The sequence below is a fragment of the Lichenostomus cassidix genome, chromosome 1, assembly GCF_008360975.1.
Source record: "Lichenostomus cassidix isolate B80296 chromosome 1, HeHo_3.0, whole genome shotgun sequence".
NCBI lineage: Eukaryota > Metazoa > Chordata > Aves > Passeriformes > Meliphagidae > Lichenostomus > Lichenostomus cassidix.
Window position 1 is genome coordinate 9,626,734 of NC_139479.1, and position 26,941 is coordinate 9,653,674.

General features: G+C 34.8%; 1 protein-coding gene across 9 annotated transcripts in view; it reads left to right on the forward strand.

The window, feature by feature from the left end:
- Positions 1-26,941, forward strand: part of DMD (dystrophin) — a 1,152,080-nt gene that overhangs the window by 505,013 nt on the left and 620,126 nt on the right. For all 9 annotated transcript variants that reach the window (XM_085049820.1, XM_085049818.1, XM_085049835.1 and 6 more), the window contains 9 exons: positions 3,215-3,360; positions 4,303-4,515; positions 6,913-7,026; positions 8,123-8,278; positions 10,623-10,793; positions 12,271-12,453; positions 13,936-14,070; positions 14,846-14,995; positions 22,316-22,477. In XM_085049820.1, the coding sequence (XP_084905946.1) occupies positions 3,215-3,360; positions 4,303-4,515; positions 6,913-7,026; positions 8,123-8,278; positions 10,623-10,793; positions 12,271-12,453; positions 13,936-14,070; positions 14,846-14,995; positions 22,316-22,477 (1,430 nt within the window). The remainder of the gene's footprint in view (positions 1-3,214; positions 3,361-4,302; positions 4,516-6,912; positions 7,027-8,122; positions 8,279-10,622; positions 10,794-12,270; positions 12,454-13,935; positions 14,071-14,845; positions 14,996-22,315; positions 22,478-26,941) is intronic.

The following is a 26,941-nucleotide window of genomic DNA, read 5'->3' on the forward strand; positions in this document are numbered from 1 at the left end:
TTATTCCCTTCTGTTTCTTTTAAGAGCTGGATAACAAAGACAATTGGAAGTCTTAACTTACTTGCATAAAATTGATCAAGTGTACACAAGATTACACTTTGAGACTTCCTGGTTAAAAACATAGAAGGGAATCCCAGGTTTTATTAAGATATCTGTCTAAAGGCCTTGATGAACTGGTTCAAGTATTTGTATTACAAAATAAGCAAAACAAAGTTGTGAAAAAATCAGCCTGGTTTTAAATTGCATTTACTACTGAGGAGATTTTTATTGGAAATACATGAAGTTCAATCTTGTTAATTTATTTCAGGGAATAAGTCTTTGCTAAAATGGTCCCATAGATGATATTTATTGACTTTCACGATGGTGTGATGAAAAGTGGGATTTGTACTGACTGCAGGGGAAACACATTGCAACCTATCCAGTGTGATTTGATGGTTCCTGAGATAATTGTATTCTCATTTCATTTCTGATTTGGGAAAATATTTTTGACTGAAAAATCTGGTCGCAAAAAAGAAGGAAGCAGGGAGGAAAAATAAACAAAGTATTTTACTTACTTGGAAAGCAATTTACAAATGTTCAGATAGTTCTATTTATTAGAAATATATCCTAACCAAGTATCTATTTGAACATTGTTTCCAAATTTAAGGGCTTTCTCTAAAAGAAACATGCAAGTGCAAATATATTTGCCTGTCAGTTCTCAGGGGTTACCATGTCAGTCTTACCAAAATGCATTCCATACTAGTGGAATAGATTAATACAAAAACATTTTTCCCTTCTGGGGTGGGAACTGTATTCTGATATTTCACAGTAACATATTCATGATTTCCCTCTGTGATATTTTGTTGCAGTTCTGTCATCGACCTAATTTTGCTATATCTAAACTTGGCCCGTATTGAGGACATACTATATCTTTCTCATTGCCAATTAATTTTTTTAGATAATACAGCAGAATCCATATTAATGCACTTGACTTATTGTGTGGACTTTAGTCCATAAATATTAGTATCACAAAGCAAATTTTAGGATAAAAAGAAACAGGTCTTGAATGTGGGTGCATGTTATTAGCCTGGGAAATTTAGAGATTCATACTGCCCACAGAGAGGCCATAAATAGGTTAGATTATTTAGACAGTTGTAACTGGGTAATGTTAGGAGGTAGAACTCCTACTCCCACTGTAGGAGTTTGAATTCTCACCACTAACATTATGTACTGCTAAAATCATAAAGGCTCTTAAGTACCATCCTAAAAGTTAATCTGCTTACTTGTATATGAAAATGCTGATATATCATCTATCTTAAAAAAAAAAAAAAAATCGAAAATTATTTCACTATTACTGATCTGAAGTCATCTGGAAAAGCAAAATGGGAAAACTATGGTTTCACTCGACTTAAAGATGTTTTTATATTTAGGATTTAATAAGCAAATTGTAAAGACAGTAGCTTGATTAAATCAACATCTGTCATCCCATTTTAACTCTTATTTAGTCCTTCAAATTGTAGAAAACATAATTTATTACAGTTCAATGAAATTTTTGCAGTGTTTGGGTAGTTTTAAAATTATTATTATTATTATTTTTATTATTATTATTACTGGTGAGCTTGCAGGATAAGAGTTTGATGCAGTTTGGTGGAGTTTTGCTGTAGCAGTTTTCACCTGTTCTGAGGTACTCTTTAGTACTGCTGAAAGTAGATATTCTTGTATTTAAATGCTTGAAGTTCTGCATTAGTCATAAGATTTGTTATTCATTTAAAAGGGGAAATACTTAGAGAAGTCAAAAATTACATCATAGTACTGAACTCCATTTCCCATTTCTAAATAAAACTCCAGTTGTATAATTCTTTAACATATTTGAGCTGCTGAAATTATATCTTCATTCACTTGGAATGAAGAGTTTAAATGTATGTTCTATTCTAAAGTAGAAATTGTTTGGATTAAATGAGTCAAAAACAATACAAATTTCCCTAAGGAAAGTAAAGATTTAAATGTTACTGGATGAGTAGGAGAATGTTTGGGTTTGTGTTTCCAAGAATATATTACTATTGATTTCTACGTACAAAAATACCTCACAAGGGAAGAAATTCTTGTCTTTCCTGGAACCAAGTACTATATTTTGTAAATCTAGGTATGTGTGATAAATCAGATCACCCACGTCTTTTATGAGGAAAGTTTGCCATACAGTGTGCATAATCCAAAAATAGAGCTTTGATTTTAGTATATTGTTATGCTATATGACTGGAAATCTAAGTTTTTTTCACATAGCATTCTGTTGATCAACTAAAAAAAATTAAGTTAAAATCTGAAGTACATTCTGCCAAGCATCTGTATGGTGTAAGCAAGCTTACACTTAAAAAGTTCAACTGTGTTGTTTGTCAAAACTGCTTTTTGGACAGCTATATTATTTTTCAGTACATTTCTTTGTGAAGCATCAGAAAAAATGGAAGAGCATACAGGAGATACAAAGAGGTGTAACTTTTTTTGAGCTTTTATATTCTTCATTATTATGTGATACAAGTTGGAAATGTTTCAGTTCCAACCAGCCATGCTATTTGTACATTTTTCAGTGAGTATAGAGGCAACTGTTGTTGATGGCAGAGGGAATGTCTCTGCTAATGAGTTGCTCATGTGTGTGCCAGATGTTGTCTATTTGCAGCAGCTGTAATGTTGGCGCAATAAGCACAGTTCAATAAAATTCAACTTCATTGTAAAAGGAAGATTAATTTTCTAAGCTTTTAACAGATGTCTTAAATGGAACATTTTACTTGAACAGAAACATTGAACACGTAAACATGGGCCATAAAAGGGAAGCCTTGTTCTTAATACATTTCTGAAATTAGATTTTAGGTTAAGTACAATGGTTTGTCCATTGATCTCTGAACACACATATTTAAAATAGCTGTCTTGGCCACATAAGTTGTCTTCTGACCTATAATAACAAGGTCAAATGGCACACAGCTCATAAAGCAGTAAAGGCATCTCAAACATTAGAAGGAGTGTGTTCATTTTTCAAAATATTTTTGCTTCCAAAAATATTTTTTATAGTTCTGATACACACTGGGCCTGTTGCAATCTCTCGCCAAATAGCCATAGACTTCAATAAGGCTTGGTCTTTTATCAAGGGTCTTCTGTCAGCAAACTGAATAGTGAAGCAAAAAATTGTTTTATTTCCTTCCTTCCTTCCTTTATTTCCTTCCCTTTTCTTCCCCATTGAATGTAGTTTTTGACAGTTTGCCTCCTGCACACTACAAGGAGACAATGAACACTATACTTGTGTGGATGCAGCAGTCAGAAACTAAACTCTCCATGCCTCAGGTCGCAATTGCTGAATATGAAATCATGGAGCAGAGACTCAGGGAGCTCAAGGTGAGTGATCAAGCTGTGGGGGAAAAAGTCTCAACTGAGAAGTCTAGAAGAACAGAACTCTTAGCTGTCATGAGTCTGCTGAAGCCTGTGAATCTTGAGTAAATAATGCCCATTTTGATTTTTGGCCAGGGCTTCAGGAGATGGTTGCTTGCTTATATTGATTCCCAAAGTTAAAGAGTTTTAAGTGGTGTTCACCACTGAAACCAGTTATAAGCTATTGAAAATGTTAAGGAAAAGCTGTTGTTTTTCCCCATGGTATATAAAATATTCCTTTGACGATAGCTCTGGTAGTTAAATATAGATTTAGGTTGTTTCATTTTCCAGTGCTGACATGAAAACGATTCTGATTTGCAAAATGCAGCGCAGTCTTTTGTCAGGTTTCCTGTCAAATTTACAAGCAGACAGAAATGTGGAACAAATTTTGCCAGTGGGTACAAACCTTCCCTGTATCTTAATGTCTGATAGAGTTCTACTCTCAGATGGCTAATGACCATATTGTTTGATGCACATTCAAAAATAAAAAGTAGAATGTAGGAATAAAAGATAGATGAATTAAACTCAGGCTGAGAATTATAAAAGTTTTGAGAAGTTGTCAAAAACTTAAAGAACTGATTCTGTGATACAAAGTTTATTCTTTTTCTCCATGTTCTGGTTCTTTTCTATGGTTCTTTTGAAATGCATCAGGGCCATAGTAAATTCCTATCTCAAGTAAGTGAAATGTGTGTAGATCACATCTATTAACAAGTATAAATACTTCTGGTTATATTCTTAGTTCAACTAAAAAAAATCCTACTTTCTACTTTGAAAAAAATTCCAAATTGCTCAGTAAATTATGCCATTGCAAGTTTTAGCAAAGGTGACCTCTATGTCTTGCCTGTGTTTGTGAAACAAAGAGAATTGCCTAGCACATGAATCAGGATTCCATTTGCTTCTTATTCACAGGCTCTACAGAGTTCTCTGCAAGAGCAGCAAAAAGGCCTGAACTACCTTAGCACAACTGTGGAAGACTTGTCCAGGAGAGCCCCTGCAGAGGTCAGTCAGAGCTATCGCTCGGAGGTCGAGGTGGTCCTTGGCCGCTGGAAGAAGCTCTCAGCACAGCTGGCAGAACATTGCCAGAAACTGGAGGAGCGAATGACCAAACTCCAGCGATTCCAGGTTAGTCAAACCTTTTCAGCCTCAGCCTGTATGTGGTGGTTTGTTGCTGTGGGACTAGGGCAGAACACGTTTAGGTGCTTCCAGAAATTAATGCCAAAGTGAGATGATCAAAACAGTACAAAAAGTGTGTTTAAATGTCTGCTTGATTTTGATGGGGCCAAGATTTTACTTTGAATTCTGATTTTGTGGCTGTTTCTGCCTATGTTGTTTCAATAGCAAAAGGCTTTAATTTCAGAAAAAAATGCTACTAATGTTCCTCTGCTTCCTTTTTTGGTGTAGCTGAAGCACTTACTCATGCATCTGAAGTAGCTGTAGCTGTACTGACTCTAATGAATTCACTTACATAATTAATGTCATCTGTAATATAGTGTTATTTTGGCAGCAGTTGCCAGAAAGCAGAAACGTATTTCAGGTCTTTAGAATGGCAGCATTGAAACCTGACCTGGGTGTTTGTACGGCAGTTTCTCACTCTTTGCAGGGTTGTTTCTCTTTTTTTTTCCTCTCCTCCTCTGTCTGTCTGGCATTTTTGCCCTTTCTTAAAGTACATTGTGGCTGAGCATCACTAGCTCACCACATCAAGCATGTCCAGTGGTGGTTCCATAGGAGGAACTGTCTGTGTCCAGCACAGGACAGCACCTCTTCTCTCCTCACTGATGCCACCCTACTCCCAGAACAGTGACACATAAAAAAGCAATACACTTCACTTAAGAAATTAAAACTTTTGACTTCTCCCTTCCCTCTGCCTCCCATCTCCACCCCTGCCTCCCTGGTCAAATTTAGAGGTTTGCCCACTGCTCTTTAAAAGGTCCTGAACATCATGACCATGCTCTGGAGAGCATGTATTTTCAAAGCTGTGTGAGCTGTTGCTGCACTCAAACTTTAGCCCTTATATTTATTGCTGAAATCCCCCTGGGACACATCTAATATAAAAGTCATTGTCTTTTCAGCTTGTTGAATGACTTCTCATCCAGATTATTGTTTTAGCTGTTGTATTTTATGGAATGCATCAGTATGGGATATGATGAAATCAGTGTTCATAAACAAAATGCATTTACAATCTGATTGAAAATGTGAGTCATACATTTGATCTTCATTGGTAGCTTGAGACTAATCTCTTTTTAAGTAAATCCCATCAGATCTATATTTTACCACATTAATGAACTATACTTAAAATATTCTTCTAAAGGTATTAAAGTTTCATCATGAAATATGATTCTGAACTATTTTTACTGTTGGATAATGGAATGCACCGTAGATATTTCAACAGTGTTTTGGTAACTGCCATTCTGAAGTATACTGATAATTTCTGTATGATTAATTTTATTAATTCAGTTTCTTTCCCATGGTAGCCAGTTGTTTTTAAATATGTCAGTCACATTTGGGAAATGTTGCCTTTGGTTACCTACCTCATAACAGTTACTAAGGCATATTTGTATGTGTTTCAGGACACAGTCTGTATTCTAATGTCCCTTTTTGTGCTTTAGTTCAACTTTGCATTCAGCATGTAATATTGATACATATTTCATTGTCCATGAAATACATATCATGAGTTTGAAGAAAAAAATGCTTAATAATTTACTTTTAAATTTTTTGCCATATATATTTTTATTTTAATATGTGCATCAAATTGTTTGCCTAAGATGGTATTTTAAGGTAATTTTAAGTGGTATTTTTTAAATCTCATTCTACTTTTCAAGCTATTAGATTCCCTGTATAATGGTGCCTGGACTGATAACATTGCCTCTTTTCAAGTATTTGATATTCAGATTTTTTATTAACTGCAAGAGTTAAATAAAGGCTATGGAAATAATATTTCTATTCTAGTGCTAGAAACAGTAACTGAGAGTCTCTGGAATGACTCATTGAGTCATTTCATGATTTTAGTTTCAGAAGTGAATCTCTTTGAGTTACATTGGTTTATTTTTTTCATTCTGAATAGAAAAGGGGTTTTCTGTGTTGTGTTCTGGTAGAAAAAATAGGCACTGGAGCATATAACTTCCAAAAGGAGTTTGAAGTTTAAATGGAAGAACACAAGATTTGATAGGTGAGCCTGAATTAAATGCCAAGTATGAGTAATCTGAAGCCATAGAAGGAACCAATGAACAAGCATGCAGTATCCAAACACAAATGATGTCTAGAAGGCATAAATTTGAGAGCCATAAAGTTGCCTGCTCATAGACACATTAAACTTGGTCAGAAATGGTCAAAGTGCAGGTTAAAGTGCTGATGACTGTCCCAGATAAAATTGGTTTTGCTTGTTTGCTGTGTTTGTATTTGCAGACAGTTCAATAATCTTGAAATTACATTGCAATGAGTTTTTGTTGTAGTGTCAAGATGAATTACACTCTTGCCAGTCAGGTTTTGTGTGATGCAATGAAATTTCTTTTTAATACACAGAATGACATCAAAACACTGAAGAAGTGGATGGCTGAGGTGGATGTTTTTCTGAAGGAAGAGTGGCCTGCCCTTGGAGACTCAGAAGCACTGGAAAAGCAACTTGAGCAGTGCACAGTGAGTATTACCTGCCTGCTTGGCAGTTATTCAATTCCTTTCTATGAACTGAGCTTATACAGAAGTTACACAAATGATTACTGTCCCTAAATATAAATTCATAGAAAGGGGATTGGCTTCTGCAGTGTATCTGAACCTTTTGCATGGCCTGAGTTTGAAGTAAAACTCAGTTAGAAACATGGAAACTTTAATACCAGAAGGAGGCACTCGGTGGTAGTATTTTTACATATTTATAGCAGAAACAAAACATCAAATACAGGAAATGATATGTAACTAGCCTCTAAAGTCAACTGTTTATTTACTTTGTTGGGCTTACGAACATTGCGATTTTGTTTTTGTTTTTTTTTAATATTTATAAATTGTGCCAAACAGTCTTTTTCTGTATCTGTTATTCACAAGATTTACAAACTTTTTTGACTGTACCAAAAGTACTTGCAGGTATTGTGAGTTATATCCATTCTTTTTCCACTAAACTTCAAGTTCCAGGATGTTATCCCAGCAGAGTTTTAAAGCATCATGAAGTATTGGTACTTCCATCACAGGGCTTACAAATTCTTCTTCCTGTCCCAGCAGAGTGTGTAAGTGCAGTGAATCCTGTAATCCATGATGGTCCCTGTCGACATGTTCAGTGGAATTTACAAGTTCTGTAAATTTTCTGGCAGGATGTGTAAATATTATGAAACACACACAGTGATCTTGCAGAACTGCAAATTCCTCATACTTTCTCTTAGCCATTTTTTAAATAAGAATTATCATTACAATGGAATGTTCTTTCAGAAATGTAAGTGAAAGATCTAGGTATTTCTCATGTTTTCAATCAACAGCAGGGAAGCATTTTAAGAGATATATGTAATATAACATTACATATATATTTATAGTGCATACACAACAGTTAAAAATTATGTAATTTTATTTGGTATAGAATAGCAGCTCATTTATTTTTTTATTTCTTTTGATAGTCTGTTCGTTGTGCTCCTTTGACTGGAGATCTGGACCCCAGACAAGTCAGAATTTCATGTAGACACATTTTCACAGGGACAGCATAACTGAAACTTTGTGTGAATGCTGCTTGTCTAATCTTCTGCTATTCCTTTAGGCTTTGGTAAATGATATCCAGACAATCCAGCCCAGTTTGAACAGTGTTAATGAGATTGGGAAGAAAATGAAGAGCGAAGCAGAGCCAGAATTTGCTTCCAGAATAGAGTCAGAGCTAAAGGATCTCAATGCTCAGTGGGACCACATTTGCCAACAGGTACCAAGTCTCCTGCTGTGACTGGTTCTTTTTGAATTAATCATCAGGGTTCTCATTGGTAGAATTTGTCCTTCTATACATATCCTGTGGAAACAATACTGAATTTATACATCTTAATTAAACTAATATTTTACAGAGTGTAATTTAGCCTGTAGAAGTTTATGTAAAGTATATTTATTTATATTATAAAACAATATCTTGCTTTTTTATAACAGAGTTATGTACTAACACTTTAGATCTAACAGCACTGTAATTTATGGCTCCTGCAAAACTAGATTTCTGAAGGTGTTGCCTAGGCATTTGGCAAAACAATCAAGTTCTGTATTTAGTTTTATGTTTTCTTCTGTGTTGTTGTGATCACATGTCATTAGTCTGGATGAAATAAGACATCAAAGCAGTGAAGGGTTCATAATTCAATAACTCAGAATTAAGAGTACACGCACATGTTCATGTGCATAAATTAGTCTCCAGTAGTCACAGGAGTATGAGAGAATGGAACATAACAGGAAAAAACAGCTCTTTTATTTTAATTAAAGACCTTATTAATAAATAATTTTACAGCATAAGAAGCTAAAAATTACTGTTATTTCACTGATGGCATTTGGATTCTTATTCTTTATGACAGTTAAAATAATAGTTCCTTCATGTTGCATTACTTTTAAATTTTTCCTACTTGCTCTTTCTCTTGTCTACCCTTTTAATGTATATTTGCATAACAGTAAAACTGTTGCCTTTTAATGTGGTATAATATTTTCTAAAATTTTTTATTATTCACTTTACATGTGAAAAATAGTCTATATTTTTATGATAAACATAATTATGAAAAAAAGTTGACCTTTAAAATCTATGAGACATTTTATTGAACCAGTTTTGTAGTCTTCCCCCTTTTACTACTTTGGAGAATTTAATTCCTTTTTTTGGTGATATTAATAAGTTGGATACCTTTGCACTTCTCCCACAGAAATTTCAAGTATTGCCTTACAAGTATAGCAATCTGTCACAGCTTTCTTCTGACTTCCCTGAAAATCTTCTTGTAATCTTTTCTTCAATACACAGCACAAATTATTACCTCTCAGTGGGCATTTCTAACACACCTTCAGTAACAGCTATTAAAATACGTGAATAATAAATACAAAAATCAGTTTGGTCAGTGGAAGTTCCTTGGAAAGATTTGGAGAAGTCAGTTTGGGTTGATATACATGCAGTTAATATGACTGTGAGAAATGACAACTGGCAATTGTCACTGGCAATTCAGATGCTCTTTTCAGGTGATAGGAGATTACCTTCTCTGCTGGTGCTGGGGCTTAAGAAAATACAATTTTGCAGGGCCACATAAAGTACTTCTTTTTACTCACTGATTGTTGCTCTTTTTTGTTCTGTAGAACAGCATTTGTGTTTAACAGCCAGTCCTCAGGGATGAATAACAAACCTATAAATGTCAGAAATTAAGACCAAATACCAAGAAAATTCCTCCTGATATTACTGAAAATAATGTTTACTGAGCAATAAGCAATAAACTCTGGAAGCCCAACTCTGAGAAACAGCACCAGTGCAACTTACTGTTTTTGTTGCAAACTTCTTAATACTATAGAGGGATGGTAAATGGGTCAGTCAGGGACAATTTTGATAGGTTAATGCACAATTCGTAGAATCAGAGAATGTTTTGGGATAGAGATGATCTGGAAAATTATCTAGTTTTTGTTCTACACCTGAGCTATATAGCACAATTTTATGACCCCCACTTAGTGATTGGCAAATAATTTAACAGTAGTATTTTTTCCTTGAAGATAAATAGTTTCTTCCAGTAGAAGACTGGGATTTTTTCCTCACCTATTTTTAGGATATTGACCTTTCTGAGACATTTATTAATGGCTTAATCAATAGAAGAAAGATATGCATATTGCTTTATTCTCTACTAAGTTGCATTCAAACTAATTAGAAGGTCATCTGACTTTATAGCTTAAGAGCATTTGGATTCATTCTTGGATGATTTTTCAAAGACTCCTGTGGTTATTTTTCTTCTACATCTTGCAGAAGATAGTCCCTGGGGGATTTTTTTTCCAGATTTTTTTTCTGATGACATCAGCATATGGTGTAGGTTCTCATTCTAGAGTCATTACGAATTCATTCTGCACAGTCATGATTCACTAAAATAAGGATATAAACAAATGTGGTACTTTTTTGATTGTCTGTTATAAATATCTATCTAATACTTGTTAGCATCTGCCTAATTACAGAAGTGTTATTAATATAAGATTTAATTTGATCCTTTTCAGGTTAAAATACTGTCAAGTTTTTTCAGTAGCTTTGCTTCAAGTGCCATGTAATCTTTTCTTTCTTAAAGGCCTATGCTAAGAAGGCTGCATTAAAAGGTGGTTTGGATAAGACTGTGAGTCTCAGAAAGGATTTGTCAGAGATGCATGAGTGGATAACACAAGCTGAGGAAGAATATCTGGAAAGAGATTTTGAGTATAAAACACCGGATGAGTTACAGAAAGCTGTTGAGGAACTGAAGGTAAAAGATGAACTAATTCCTTGAGCTGTGTTCAAAGTTCTTTTTGAAGCTCTCATTGTAAAGAAAGTCTACTCTTTTAGGAAAGTGCCTTTTCAGATCTACTTACCTAAAGTTAAGCATAGGAGGTGGCTTGACGTAATTTCTATTTCGAATATGCTAGAAGATATTTGATATCCCACAACACTGCATGGCTTTTTTTCCTCTTTGCTTTATTGGATACTTGATTTGGATGTAGCTTCAACATTCTTTTACTTAAGGAATAATTCCTAAACATTGGGTGCTAGCAGCAGTAGAGTGAAATCAGTCTTCTCTTTGCATTAGAGTGAGCAGAAAAAAAATAGGACTTCAGGATGCATATTGGTGTCTGCTGTGTATGCATATAATATCTCTAATATAGGAATATAGAAACAGCGTATTTGGAGCTCAATTAATACTGTTTCCTTCATGTGGGATGAGCATGGCATTAAGACAAAAACACTGATTTGTAATACATACTTAAATACACTCTGGCTAAGCCAGTGGATGTGGGCTTAATTCTTGTTTCAAAGGTGAATTTTTTGGCTTGTGCTATTCAGGAAGCCAGATTATAACCTGATTGTCATGATGTATATAGCTTTAACAATCTATCCAACACTTTGTTCTGAAACTCGTCATTTTCCATGGGTTTTTCCAGTGTTTGAGAGTTTCAGACCATGCAACTGATGGTCTCTTTATTTACTGGCACAGATAACTTGCTGCCAGTCAGAATATGTATAGTATATGGAAATTTATGGAACAATTTAATTGTAAATGAGACAAATACCAAAAGTAAACATCTGCTCTAAAGATACAGTTCTTTTTTAGTAACTGATTGGCAAAGCAGAAAGCACTCAGAGGAAACTGTCCTAGGGATGAAAATCTTTTTCATGAGATCACATAACAACGGAGAGAGTAGCAAAAGTGTGGAATATACAGTAGAGAAAAAATATTTTCTGACTTTCTCTTTAAAGGCAGGTTAATGACAATGATGAGGAGAGAGAAAAATCATTCAGAAGTATTTTCTTTTTTTTCTGCTTTGTTTGTGATTTTACCTTTAAATCTGGGTACATTGATTTGTAACACAATACATTTTTGTGGTTTTTTGTCATTTGCGGTTCATAAGTTATGATGTCAAAGGTATTTGCAGTATTTCTTGGGGAAAAAATGTACTGAAACGTTCCATTAGTCTGAGAGCTCCAGAGCACTAGATGGTTGTGAGATGTTAAATGGTATTGAGTATTGCGTATTGGCAACAAAATGAAACAAAGCTTTTTTGATGCATTCAAGATTTTGTCAGTATGTCTTGGAATTAAATGTCTCTTTGTATTTTGTTTTGTTGTTATAGTGTTGTTTGAGTTTTTTTACTCCCTCTAGAATGCTGTCAGAGAATTCTGATAGTTATTAGAAATGTTTCCTTCTTAAACCAGGACTACAACTTCCTTTTTTTCTTCCTTTCCAGAGAGCAAAGGAGGAAGCCCTGCAGAAGGAAGTGAAAGTGAAGCTTATTACAGGTTCTGTGAACAATTTTATAGCAAAAGCTCCACCAGCAGCTCATGAGGCTTTGAAAAAAGAGCTTGATGTTCTAATTACCAGCTACCAGCAACTCTGCAGCAGACTGAATGGAAAGTGGAAGACTTTGGAGGTTTGATATCTTGTCAGCTGTTGTATTTATAGCCCTTCTAACTGCAAGAAGTAAGGTGGAAAGCACAGCTATATTATGTGCTATCATGAGTAGCCCAAGGCTATCCTCACTTTATGAGCCATATAGCAAATACCCCATGTTATGAGCCATACACAAAGTTATTTTGAGAATCATATCTGCTGGAGAGTTCTGTTACAGGAAAAGACTGAGACATGGCTCTTAGGTCAGAGACAGCAATGGCTGCTCAAGGCTCTTATCCCTCCTGAGATTAAGCCAGGAATCTGGCTTTGTAGCAGCCCTGTGATGTTCTGTTCATCAGCTCCTCTGGGTTTCTCTGTTCCATGGCTAAGGATTTTGATTGAATGGCCCTGAAGCTGGTCAAGTGGTGTTATCTCAGCATGGAAACAGCCTTTGATCTGCTGGCAAACTGAATATTTTGAGTTGACCCTGCCATGTTGGCCAACTTCACTGCAGTTTCTTGCCATGAGACTGTTTTTATATTTTACAGTAGTCAGAGTGAATTAAGTGTATTTTTTTGTTGTGAACTAATTTGCAAGAGCTAGCATCATACAGGACAATAATGTACCAGAGTAATATTTATGTTGTCTAAATTTCACTGTGGAAAATTAGGTGTGTAGTCTAAACTCATAATCTGTATTTACCCTGATCATTAATGATGTGTTGTTGCATGTTAATATCCCTCTAGAACCCTCATTTGGTGTGAGCAGAGTTAGGTGAGATGAATGGCACTCTGGGAAGCTTCGTCTGCCCAGAGCATAATATTTCAATAACATTATTTTAGCTTCTACTAAAAAATATAAAGGAAAAAATATTATTTATGGAGAGTTTAATTGTTTTGTTTGTGTATAAAGTGCCATTTTTATCTGCTTATTTAAGTATCCTCAGGCAATGTATAAATAAAATATTAGACAATAATTTAATATAAAGAGAATAAGAACATTTTACAACATCATGTTTAGTACTCTAGCACTTAAAAGGTCTATAAATTGCACTAAATGTGGTTTGGAATTAATTTCCATAGAGATTTCAGTCTGAAATCTTAAAAGCTGACATTTTACGAACCTATGCTTCAAGCAATTAATATATAGAACATATAAGGAATCTAGCTGTGTTTTACAATACAGACATAAATTTCTAAAATGGATATTTATATAAGAAAACTTTACAGAAAAACATATGAAATGGATAATACATGAAAATGAAGTTGTGTTTTGCAGAAGTGTTCACTTTATCATGTTATTTTCTGGGGTTTTTCTCTGTTTAATCAAAATGATGGTTTTCTTGTGTTTTATATTAATTTGGATCATATGAGTACTGGGAAATAAAAATCAACTATACAGTCCTGTAACCATCACATATTAACCATGTTGCTTTGGGGAGGAAGCATGAATGTTTTCAGTATTTTATTGAGTGAAGATTTTTGGCAAGATTTTTAATCTAAATAAATCTTTTCTTCATCAGGAGGTCTGGGCATGTTGGCGTGAATTATTGTCATATTTGGATGCAGAAAATAAATGGTTGAATGAGATTGAACTGAAACTCAAAGCAACTGAAAATGTCCAGGGAGGTGCAGAAGAGATTTCTGAGTCTTTAGATGTAAGTGCTGACTTAAATAATACCAGATCACATGTATTGATAAACTGTAAATTGCAGGTCATTCTAAACAAACTATGAATTAACATTGCACATGAGCAAGGTGCAGAATATTTGGAAAGTCCTAAGTCCTCACTAGATTTAACAAGTGAGGTTTTGAATTCAAATCCACCTAAGTCAAACAGTAATTAAATGTGTTATGTGTGGTGTCATAGACAATTTTGGCAATGATAAAATAAACAATCTTAAAAAAAAAAGACCTCACTTCAGCCAGACAAAAACATGTTGAAGGCTTCAGAGAGGCCAAGTTTTCATCATAGAAGTGCAACTTTGTTTATTATTCTTCATTTTTAAACATGGAGCCTTTCAAATTTGTAGAAATTAAGGTAATGCTTTTAGTGCATGAAAATACAAAATACTGTATTGATAATCCATTTTTACTGTTGAATTTCATCCATTTAGATACTCAAGCAAGTTTTGTATATTAAAGTGCAAGTACTCTCACTGAACTCATTGGGTATAGTCCACATTTTTAAAATCAAGCAGTAAATTAATTGCTGTATGAAAAATCTTTGTACTTGGTGATAAGTAGTACAGAACATGAATTGTCAAGGCATGGAACATAAGTATTTTATCTTTTTTCCTCCACTTTTGTTGTATGTGGAATATGAAATTTGTTTCTTATGTTTTTAAGGCAAATTTGCATTGCCTCTGAAAAATCTTATTTACAAAAAAGAAAATAAACTGCTTTTTTTTTTTTTTTTTTAAATTTTTTCAGTCTTTGGAACGTTTGATGAGACATCCAGAAGATAATCGCAACCAGATTCGGGAACTGGCTCAGACCTTGACAGATGGTGGAATCTTGGATGAACTGATCAATGACAAACTTGAGAAGTTCAATACTCGATGGGAAGAACTTCAGCAGGAGGTATATTTAATGGTCCTCCCATTCAGTAGAGGACAGTCTAGAGCCATTTGAAAAATTAAAAAGTTATTATGTTGGTACAGGTCCTAAACAGGTCACAAGCAAAATGTTATGTTGGAATTGGTTTCATGGGTGTGGTGGGCTAACTCCAGTAGGCAGCAAAGCACCACAGACATTATAGAAAAGGCAAAAATGAGAAAACTCATGTATTGAGGTTAGGACAATTTAATAAGTGAAACAAAAAAAGGGCAAAAGCAAGTGGTGCAGAACAAAGTACCCCCAGGAGACTTATGTTCAGCCAGTCCCTGTGCAATGATAATTTTGGAAACACTTTCCCCCACCTCTTTTTTATTGTTGGGCATGACCCTGTGGTGCTCAGGTCAGCTGTCCTGACTGCATCCTTTCAAAGCCCCTTGCACATCCCCAGCCTGCTCACTGGAAGGGGCAGAGTGAGAAAGAAGACCTGGGCACTGGTCAAGCCCTGCTCAGCACTGGCTAAAGCATCCCTGTGTTATCAACGCTGTTTTGGTCACCACTGAACCATGCTGACTGGTCTGAAGAAAATTAATTCAAATTAAATTTGAATTAAAATTCAGTAAAATAGGTAACCACAGATTTTCAAAACTGAAGTGACCATCGAGGGGATTTAATCTTTAATTGCATATTTAGGAAATTTTCTCTGACAAAACTCTTAGCAAGAAACAAATTTTTTTCAAAGTTAAATATGAATAGTATCTCTCAGAGATACATTTTTATTAAACAATAAATAAGTGTATTTGTATCAATGAAAGTTTTAAAAGGACGCTTCAGTATTGAAACATGTTTAACACAAGGAGATCCAAATCTAGAAATGTGCTATCAATATCAGGAAGATATCAGCTCAGTGCTTGCTGAAGATCAGAAAGAATTATTAGGGAAAGACCCAGAACAGGATGTAGAAAGCCCCTTTATGACTGTAACCAGAATATGCTCAAAGATAAGCTGCAAAAACTGTCAAAAACTACTTGGTTACAATGATATAAATGATGCACAAGAGCATTTTTGTAGAAAGCATCTGTATTAGAAGGATGACAATGAAAAAATTTTGCTTCTTTCGTGGTGCTTGAAATATACTTGTTCTTGAAAACAGTGAAAGTAAAAATACTACAATAAAAATTAAGAGAGGGCCCTCAGCTCTTCTGAGAATAAACTTGAAGGATGGGGAGGGAAAGAGCCTGGTGGTAGTTCTAGTGCAATGCAGACATTCACATAATTCTGAGTAGCTGAAGAGTGTCATAATAGAAAAGTAAATATAAATTTCTGTATACCTGCTCTTTTTTTAACCCCTATTTTTTTTAATAAAATCACTTCTGTTTGAAAGCAGATGCACTGTCTGGAATTCTGCTTCTTGGTATTTGTTATTTTTTACTGACTTGAAGGAGAAAACTAAGAATATACAGAAGGATTTCAGGGTATGAGAACAAGAGTTTCAAATAGTCTTTTTGAGTGATAGTTGAATGCTATTCAGTCATCATTAATAGATATTAAATCAGAATTCATAAAAGCTGCAGGGATTTAGTGTGAAAAGTACATTATGAAGATGTGTGAAATTCTGGAAATAATTCTGATGAGTATATAGGCATAATATGTTGGTAGTTTTTTCATTGTTCTCCAATTTCTTTCAAAGATAGACAAAAATTGTGGTGGAGGGCTTCTTTAAACACTTCTTTGAAAGCTTGATCAGATATTGAGTAGTTAAATACTAATGATGAGATCTGACTCTCAAGTGTGGAAACATACTTTTTTTCATAGATTCCTGATACTGAATTTGCTGTGCTGTTTGTGAAGTCTCTTGAAATTCAAGCAGCATTCTCCTTGTGTAAAACTATATTGCAGGCACATAACACAAATCAGCTCATGTTCAAGGTCACTTCTTCAGACAGCCTAATTGGCAATCCTGAAGTGGTGAAGTTATTTGTTTTTATTTGAATAATTGTGCAGGTAATTACCAAGACAATAAACTCATGTGGGCAAAAACTGATATGTGAAATATTTATTCACTACTAATAGAGCAACCAAACCAACCCACTTCCATATGAATGATGCTGCAAGACAATGCAGCTTGGCTACTGAGATAGAGATTCATTTTTAAAGGCAGATAATGGCTTTATGTTTGTGTGCCTTATCTTCTTAGTTAACAAAGACTGAGTGTTTTTAGTTTGCTTTTGAACATTTGGGGCTGACTGATAAGCCAGATATACCCTATATTTACTTCTCAAGGACTGATTCACTTACAGCTCTATATATTGGATTTAAGAAACACTGAAGAATTTGAAGCTAATATTGCAAGCAGCTATCATCCTTTGTAATGCTGAAAGTGATTTACATCCTGTCCACCAAACTTCAAAAATGTCAATCAGATATTCTTGAGACTATGCTTGCAAAAAAACTGTACTAAACATAATTGTTCACATGGGCTTTACACTAGATTCAATTATTATTATTGGGTGCTGTCTCCTAGTCTGTTTAGGACTTCCCTGAAGATTACCTTTGGTTTCTTTCAAAAAGCACACATTCATCATTTGACACAATTTTTCTGTTTTGTTCTCCTCTCCAGAGGAGAAAGAATATTTCACGCCCCATGTCCACATGATTGCTTTGAAGGTTGCTGAGAGGGCTGCTTTTGCAAGTTCTGAAGCATTAGGTGCCTGCAGTGATTACCTGAAGAGATAAAAAAGTTTTCCTTGGTATAGTTTGCAGTTTTGGAATTCAGTTGATCGAAGATGAATATCACTTTATGACTGGGAGGTCAAATATTTGTAGCCACTTACTTGAAAAGCACACTGCAATATTGCTAGAACTTGCAGAAGAATTAGTTCTAGGTTGGAGGGTATTAAACATTCATGGGTCCAATATAATGTTTTGGATTTTTAAAAATATGGTTCTTATTTAAGTCTAAGCATAAACATTAATCCACTCTGATTCCAAACAAAAAGTGGAGATTACCATGTTTGGAATTTGATGTGAGAGGTACAGAGAAGTTGTGATATATCTCAGTCACAACCATTATAACACCAAGAGTCAGGCTAAGTTTTAAAGTAATTTAAACAAGTTAAGAAGCAATTTTAAAGTTCCCTAACTTTTTAACTTTGCCTGTGGCAATATTTATCAGTAATACAAGAGTGTAAGTGAGCCAAAAAAAAACAAACCCAAAACCTAAGTCTTCTGCCTTTCTTAACAGACCCTTTTCCATGAGCTATAACTTACAAGCTAATTAATTAATTTAATTCTGCATTTTAAATAAATATACCCTGTAGTAAAAGTGCTCTAATTTTCAAAAGGTTTGTTTCTATTATACTCCCACAGCCCAACTACTGAGTGCTGCCTCAAAAACACTGTTTGGTTTTAACTGTAAATCTCTAACCAACATCTGAGTACCTGCATGTGTGACTGATGTCATTAAATGAAATGTATTATTTAAGCAAAAAGTGGCAATATCTGTAAATATAGCTGTATAACATTCAGCTTCAAAGAATGAACTATAGTCCTTTCCTTAATATTGCATTTTATATGGGTAATATGCAATGTTGCTATTTCCTGCATTTACCATTGACCTTTGTTAAACCGGAAACAGGTTTATGCAGTACATAATATCATAAAAATCTTATGTTTATCATAAAACCCCTAAAAATCTATAAAAACCCTGTCTAGACTTTAATTAAAAATTCTTTCCATAAATATTTTTTCCTGTCTCTTTCATTCTGATAGTGCCTTACAGCAGATTTTTTTTTCTTTGAATTAGTTTTCCTTGACAGCTGTCAACATTTTGCTGGATCAGAAATAATTGAACATTTGGTTATTTTCCTGAGATTTTCTATTTAGCAATTAGCTGTCAGCCACTTCTCTTTAGAGACCAAAGCCTTCAGCTTTATTGACTATGATCTGATAGCAAAACTGGAGCTTCTTGTTATGTTCTTAGACCCTTTTACACACTGCAGTGTTAAGCCATCGATTTTTTTCCACAATGAAATAGAAACCCCATAATATATCATGAAACAAATTAACTACCCAGAGTATCATAAATTAAAATATTTTTATATCATAGGTTTATAAAATTTCAGCTCTCAGCTCTCGCATGTCTTTAAAAATAGGCACATACAGATTTTTCACACAGACAGACATGAGAGCTGTAAGGACAAATTTGAAACTCAAGATGTAAGTTTGTAGTATGACTTCTCCTTTTGGTAAAGTAGTCTAATGCTTATCTCCACCAACTAACTCTTTTCTACTGAAAGAGAAGAAGGTGTTTCCTCAATATTGTGGTGTTCTGCTTGACTGAATTAATTAAATATTCTGCAATGCCAGTAGTAGTACCAGGGACCTATATGGTGAAAAAGATTAGATTTTTAAATCAGCTGTTGTGTACTGGAGAAATATGTTGCATTACATGACTGTATGATACCTTTTGTAAGATTATTGTAAAGATCTTCATTACATTTGTTGTGGAATTCAACAGGGTCAGCTGTAGGATTGACTTTAGATGAACATGCAGGACAGGGTCTGTTTCCAGCAAGCAATACAGACAAAAATAGGTAAAGTTGCACCCATTTATTTCTAAGAAAATCATCACAGCTCTTAAGGTACTATTTTCCAACATTTGGCTGCATGGCTCTTCTCCCATTGCCAAATATTTCCTCTCTTCTAGTGATGCATTCAAGTCTTTGTCTGATATCATCCATTCATTCACTTAAACTGTTCATGGCTTTAAGAAAAGATGCACTTTCAGCTCACTTGGAAAACACAGAATGTCAACAGGTTCTCAGGCTGTACTCAAATTCTCACTGAGGACAATGAAAGGGGATTTTTTTTGTCTTTGTGTGTATGTTGTATGCACATAAAGTCATCACAAGCTTGAATATCTATTTCTCTGACTTTATATTTGCTTGAAATAAAAATGTAAAAATTCAGTCACACTCAGGCAAGGATGTGTTGTAATTTTTTCTTAAATTTTATCTGCTCTAATATTTGATCAATGAGTATTTTAATTTTTCAAATTGTATTCTAAAATTGGATTTTGATGTACATAGTTTCTGATCATATCAGCACAGAGATGACGATTTTTCAATTGCCACTTATTTTTCATAGAATTTTAAGACTTTGTGAATTTGCATGCATTTTGTTTCTTCATTGCATGCATGCAGTCTGTTTCTAAGGCTGGCAGGGAATGTGTCTGTACTTAAACAAGTCCCTAGTTCCAAACAGTAGTTAGCATAGGACACCATTTAGCAGAGGTTCAAAGCTTCAGGTACTGCTAAAAAAGTAGTTTGTCAGATAGATGTAGCACCAAATTTGTGTCCAGTATATTGAATTCTCCAGAAAGTGCAGGCACTTTTTTTAAGGACTCATAAGAATGGAACTATATCAGTGTCTTATTTTAAATAGTGAGTTTTTCTGCACATGAGGACACTGTGTGTTAGTCCTAACAATTAACCACAGAGATCAGTAAAGGCAGGGAGGCTCTTCCATGGTTCTTCCATGCTTCCAAGAGGATAACCTTACCCATTAGCTGTAGAAAGCTACTTACTCTTTTTCTGATCTCATGTGTCTTTCAATCTACCCTATAGTGACGCAAATGGAGTGATAAAGAGTCTGAATCTTAGCCAGGCTTACAAATTAGTAGTAAGTAGTGCTCAGGTAAATAGAAGCTGTGGTTTTTAAACTCAGCTGTGGTTTTTAAACTCACTCCTTTGAACAGGCTGAGAAGATTTTTATGTTAAAATCTCAAATCAGATGAAGATAAAAGTCATTTAAATAGCAAGCCTTAGTACTGTATGTTGAAGCTACACTGTTTTGATGGTTCATTTAGTAGGGTAATAATACCTTGGTGGTTTAGGTGCTCCCATTAACACTGACAGCATGAGTCTGATATATAAAGCTGCTCAGTTCCACAGAAGGTTCCTGGAACTGGCAGTGATACAAGATTATCTGATCAGTTGTTTTGAAATAGCACAAAGCAGCTTACAAAAACAAATATAGAAAATACTGGTTCGATCGCTATCCTTTAACTAAGTCAAACAGCTAGCAAGAATGCTCACAAGAAATAATCTTTTTCATTTGTTATATGTGAAGCTTGGTAAGAATCTGAGCTCCATGAAGAAGGTACAGATATATCAAATATTCTCACTGAATTGCTGAGAGATATTTTTGTTCAAGGCAAGAGTGTTGTAATGGGTGTGAAATCAAATTAAAGTATAGCTGGCTTACCAGAGAGAAAAGGTGTGATTTGACTTGAAAAATGGCAGGATACCTAGCAATGTTATTTAAGGGGTGCTTGCTTTCATCTTTGATTCATGTCAAAGAAAGTTAGTCACCTTGTTCTGTGGTCAGCAGTATGGCTGGGTTTATACACAGAAAAACTGCATTGCACTTGAAGTTGCTGGTAATTATTGTGTGCTTTGTATAAAGCAGAAACTCTGCTAGGCAGTAGCTGGGGTCCAAATAAAATATGAGTCTGTAGGTAGACACAATGACAGATGGAAGGGAAGTACCAGGTTATTTATTACCTGGTAAATGCCTTATTAAAGTGTTGAAAATAATATTTAAAGCTGACTCATTTATGTGAAGTGTTTAATATATGTGTGTTCTAAGGACAACTTGGATGGAGAATTTATTGTCCTGATTTGTTAAACCATAAACTGAGCTCCTTTGAAAGGAAAGCATCCTTCTCCAAGAAAGGATTGTGTAAAAAGCCACAGTGGCACTGCTGTTGGAGTAGAAACAAGGTTCAACTTTTCAAGTTTTTTTGTCCACAAGAGGAAAAAAGAAGGCATTGCCTCTTGCAAAGAGCTATTTATGCTTCATATAAGAGAAATCCAGCTCAAGAGAGTGTTTATCCCTCTCACTTACTGAGGTGGATTGCCTTGGATAGGATTGTGATGACAGTAACCCTATTCTCAGTAAACAAAGTCTCTCGAATTACATAATAAGATCAGGAGCACTGCTCTGCCTCAGAAGGAAAGACAGCACTGTCAGGATGGTTTGATTATGCAGCTTTGCCAACTTGCACTCTGAATAGAAATCCTCCTTTTATGCATTGGTTTTTTTGGGATCCTACCTTTTTTTAGAACTTGTCTGTGCGATCTGGGTGTTTGTTTCTTACCAGGAAAACAGAATGGGTGGCAAAAAGATGCGCAATTTATCCTACAAAAAGGTGGATGAGCACAAGCCAGGAGTCCTGTGTCCGATCCTTTACCTGAATTTTTGGGGGAAAAAAAAAAGGTGTGGAAAAAGATATATCACATGCATTATTACTGTGAGTGCTGATAACATTGTCGTTGTTTCTAGGCCGTGAGAAGACAGAAAAGTCTTGAACAGAGTATTCAGTCTGCTCAGGAGACTGACAAAGCCCTGCGCTTGATCCAGGAGTCTCTGGCTGTCATTGACAAGCAGCTGGCAGCCTACACTGCAGACAGAGTTGATGCAGCACAGGTCCCTCAGGAAGCACAGGTGAGTTGTGCACAGGTTGAGCTTAGGTGTTTACTGGTTTTCCTAATCAACCAAAGAGTGTTTGGTTGTCCCTCAGCCTCTCATTAAAGAGGATTTGCAACATGATCAGCGTGAAAGTGCAAGTAAATTTTGTGTAGGATTACTCTGAGAAGTTAAAGCTACTCTTCTAATATATTTTCCTTCTGATTTTTATTATATAGCAGTGGAGAAGATGTAAAGAGTTATAAATATCATGGGAGACTATGCAGTCATTTTAAAATGATGAGGAAAAATTACGGGATTCTTTAAAATCCAGTTCCCATCCTAGAAGGAGGAAATTCATCATCCTCACTACACTGAGATGGCTCTTTTGCAAAGTTGATTGTGTGGTCTAGGGTTTGTTACTAATTATTGAAACATGGACAACACTGTTAATTATTTCATAATGTACAAATAAATGTGCTTATATTTAAATTTTTACATCTCACATAAGTTCAATAGGAAAAACTTTTCCCAATCTTTACACATGGATTTTAGAGCCTTTGACATAAAAATGTACATCTGATCATAATTTTCACTCTTCCATTCTTTCTTCTATAAGGTCTGCTTTACCGCAGCATTAAGAGGGTAAGAATACAAACAAAATAAAACCAAACATCTCTGCAATAAAACTATTAACACTCTAAAATATTATATACCTCAACTTTTCTGTTAATTCCATCTAAATTTAGGCAGTCAGATTATGAAAGTAAACAAACAGGGAAATAAAGCTACAGGGAAGTTGAAAATGAATGCTTTTATAATGATTTTAGAAGAGGCTTTCAATTGTGGTTCTTTTGGTATGCCTGTAGAGTTTCAAATAATTCTAAAAATATATTATCTTGTATGGAGTGGCTTGGATGATATTAAATATTTTCAGAGCTGAATATATGCAGCCCTGAAAATAATTTTTTCTCTTCTTAAGAAATAAAGGTTACTATTACTTACTTACTACCTTACTATAGTAAGGTAACTATACCTTTTGAGTTAACATGTAGATAGATGTACCTTTCAGTTTCTTCGTGTGTGTGTGTGTGTGTGTGTGCTTGTAGGTACATGCAGATATTTTTATGTGTATGTAGGGACTGTAAAACTATTTGGAAAATAGGATCACATATGAATTCAGTCTTATTTTGAAAAAAATCTTTATCCTACTGTATTTTCTTCCAATATATGTTGGTATAAGATCAGATTTAGTAAAATTGTTTCAGTTTCAATCCTAAACAAAGCTATCTGTTGACTTTCTTGAATTATTTTTCTCCTTCCTAGAAACATGAATAAGCAATTTTTAAAAAGGTAAAAATTAACTTTTTTAAAAATGCATCAGTTTAATTTCTCATCTTGTAATTTTATAAACTAAATACTTTTTAAAAATTATATGAAAATGTATTTTTTTTTTTTTTCTGGTATGTTTGGACCCTTACATGCTTCACATGTCCTGTGGATGCATCTGGTTTATGTGCATCCTCAGGTACCATACTGGGAATTACTACAGACTGTGTAAAAAGAAGTAATTCAGAACTTCAAAAACTGAAGCAGCACAAAACCCAATCCACCTTAATTAGCACACTGTCATAGGAAAATTTTAGCTCAGTGCCTTTGCAGAACTTGTTATTTTTCTTGAGATTTTATTGCCTAATGTCAGGTTCACCTGATTGTACTATAGCCACTGTGGGAAAACCAGCTTAGAGTCTGCTGATTTTTTCCCTTTCATGTTTTTATTTTATGGTGCCAGTGAGACCTAATGAAAAAAAAACTTAATTAACAACTGAACAGGTTGAATGCAAATACTGAAGTTCTCTGAAGTTCAGTTGTGAAGCTCTTTAAAATCCTTCGAGGGAAAGGGAATAAACAATCATTTTTATGTGGGTAAATAGACTGAGTCATTCCTCCAGCAAAAAGCCACCCCAGCCAGTGGCAGAACAGGCACATCCTGAATGGCCACATCTCCTGTGGAGCTTCTGCAGGCACAGATCTTTTGTGGAGCTGAACACAGTTCATTCATATAAGATCCTACAATAGTGCCTGCACAGCTGGAATGGACATCTTTCAGTCAGTGATGTTGTTTTCTGGGCAGGGATCAGTTCATCCGTGCTGAGGGATTTAGCAAACCATTCAGCAATATGTGTTGCACTTCTAAAAGAACATATGGGGGAATTTATAATCAGAAAGCTGCTGGGGGATTGGGAGCTCTGTGTGTTTGCTTCAAAAAGTTCAAATCCATTTAGAGCATCGATAGGAGGAATAATCGTTGTTTCAGCTGATCAGAAATTAACCTGAGAAAACAAAATTATATTTAGCTGCTGTTCTTAAGTGAAATGATCAGTTTCATTTATACAGAAACTTGACAAAGAGAAGTCAAATCTGTGCTGCTCAACTTCTCCTTAGGATCACTTTTTCACTATAAATTCTGTGTGCTTCTTACTCCACCGTGTGGCGCTGAGAATTTAATGCTAGAGAGCCAATGTTACCTGAGTCATTTGGAGTACAACTAAAGATGATGTATTCAGACAAAAAAGCCTAACAGCAACCACGCAGATAAATCAGTTCAGATTCCTCAAGGTCCAGTGGTGACAAAGCCTCGAGTGAGGTAAATTCTAAAGCAATATTCCAAAAGGAAAAATTATTTGTTTGTATACATGATCTCATGATCCCCGTGGAAGACTTTTTCATATTTCTAAACTTACTGAAAAGATACAGAGAATGAAGTCATCATTGCAAGAATTTTCAGTTGGTGACTTTTTTCTCAAGTATTCTCTAACTGACAGGAAGAAAATAAATCTGTGCAGAAAATGTTACATTTATGTGACAAAATATTTTACAAATAATTATTTGTAGCTTTGTTACTCAATTACTTTTGATGGAAGAGAGAATTTTCATGTGTACTTCTGCTTAGTCTGAATGACTGCATGAATATTTTTACATTACGGGAAAGAAAATAGACTTATTTCATTTCTCACCTGTATATGACAAATCACCTGCATATGACAAATCACTTGTCTGTTGTTCTCCCCGGTCAAGCTATATAAATTGTGGTGTGGAGAATAACTCAACAATATTGTGTGTTTGAAACGAGCAGAATAATCTGCCTTTTCAATAAACTCCTTGGGTAATTTCAGTTCTGCAGTGATGCCTGGCTGTTTTCTAGGTGAAGGTAGCTATTAATCTGTTTTTATAATATTGTTATGCTTTGTTCAGAACCCAAGTTAATGTGATGTTACAATGGCAGAATTGTTCAGCTGTTCAAGATGTTACTTGACAAGAATGGTGCTGTGCTTCATTGCCTTCAGACTAATATTTTGGGACAAAGAACTCACAGTTGTCTACATAGGAAAATGTTAAAGTTATTTACACCTTCCTTTCCTCTGCTGGAACTTGTGAGATTGGCTTTGTTCAGCCATGAGTGGATCAGTGGTCAAAGAGGGATGAGCTGATAAGTGCTACTCAGGAGTGTAAGCTTACATTTTGTTATGGATTAAATTTGAATATCTATGCAGATTTCTGTACTATACAGGTTGTCACCCTCTACACATCTCCATAGTGTCTGAACACCGTGTTTTAACTCTATTTTTCATGTCCAGCTTATTCAGTATTGCCTTGTCAGTCATGTTTCTATCCTACTCTACCTTTCTTTTTTCGTTTGGGCTCTCCAGTTAATATTTCTTGAAAGTTGGTGTCCATAAGCAAACATTCAGTTTGGGTTAAGACTTACCTGTATGTCATTTGTGCTGTAACCTCATCTTCTGTATGTGTTACACTATTTATTTAGATATATATGTGTGTGTGTGTACATATATATATATGTATATATGTGTGTATATATACATATACATATACATGTATGTATGTATATGTATATATATGAAAAAAGTTTTGCCAATTTCTTGAAACATAGCCAGTGATGCAAATTAGAATCCATAACCTGTAGGGCACAGTAATTTATGGACAGTATAGAAATTGAAGGAAGACAAGTTTTGCTCTTTGTTTAAAAAAAAGAAAAGAAATAGGAACCACTGAGAAGAGATGGGGATGACAGGAGAAAATAGTGTTTTCTTGTGGATGTTAAGAAGTCAATGCAGTAAATTTGTGAGTCAGAAGAGACTCAAAAGTCAAAGTGGTCATTTAAAAATTGAATGATAATGAGCATCATCAGCAGGTGATACAAATTCTTTTATATCTATTCAGGACTGATTTAATCTTTCTGCCTGTCAGCAGCAGTAGCAAATGAAAAAAAAGAAAAACAAACCTCTCCTTGATATAAGCCTTACTAACTTTTCTTTTAATCTTTCCTCTAATGTGTTTGTTTTCTCCAATTCTGTGGTTTGATGTCAGAGTAGATGATGCTTCATCTCTCTCCTGCAGAGCAATTTAAAAAAGTAAGATAGAACAATCTGTATGCAGTATCCCATAATACCTAATTGCTTAAACACTGCTTTTATCTGTACT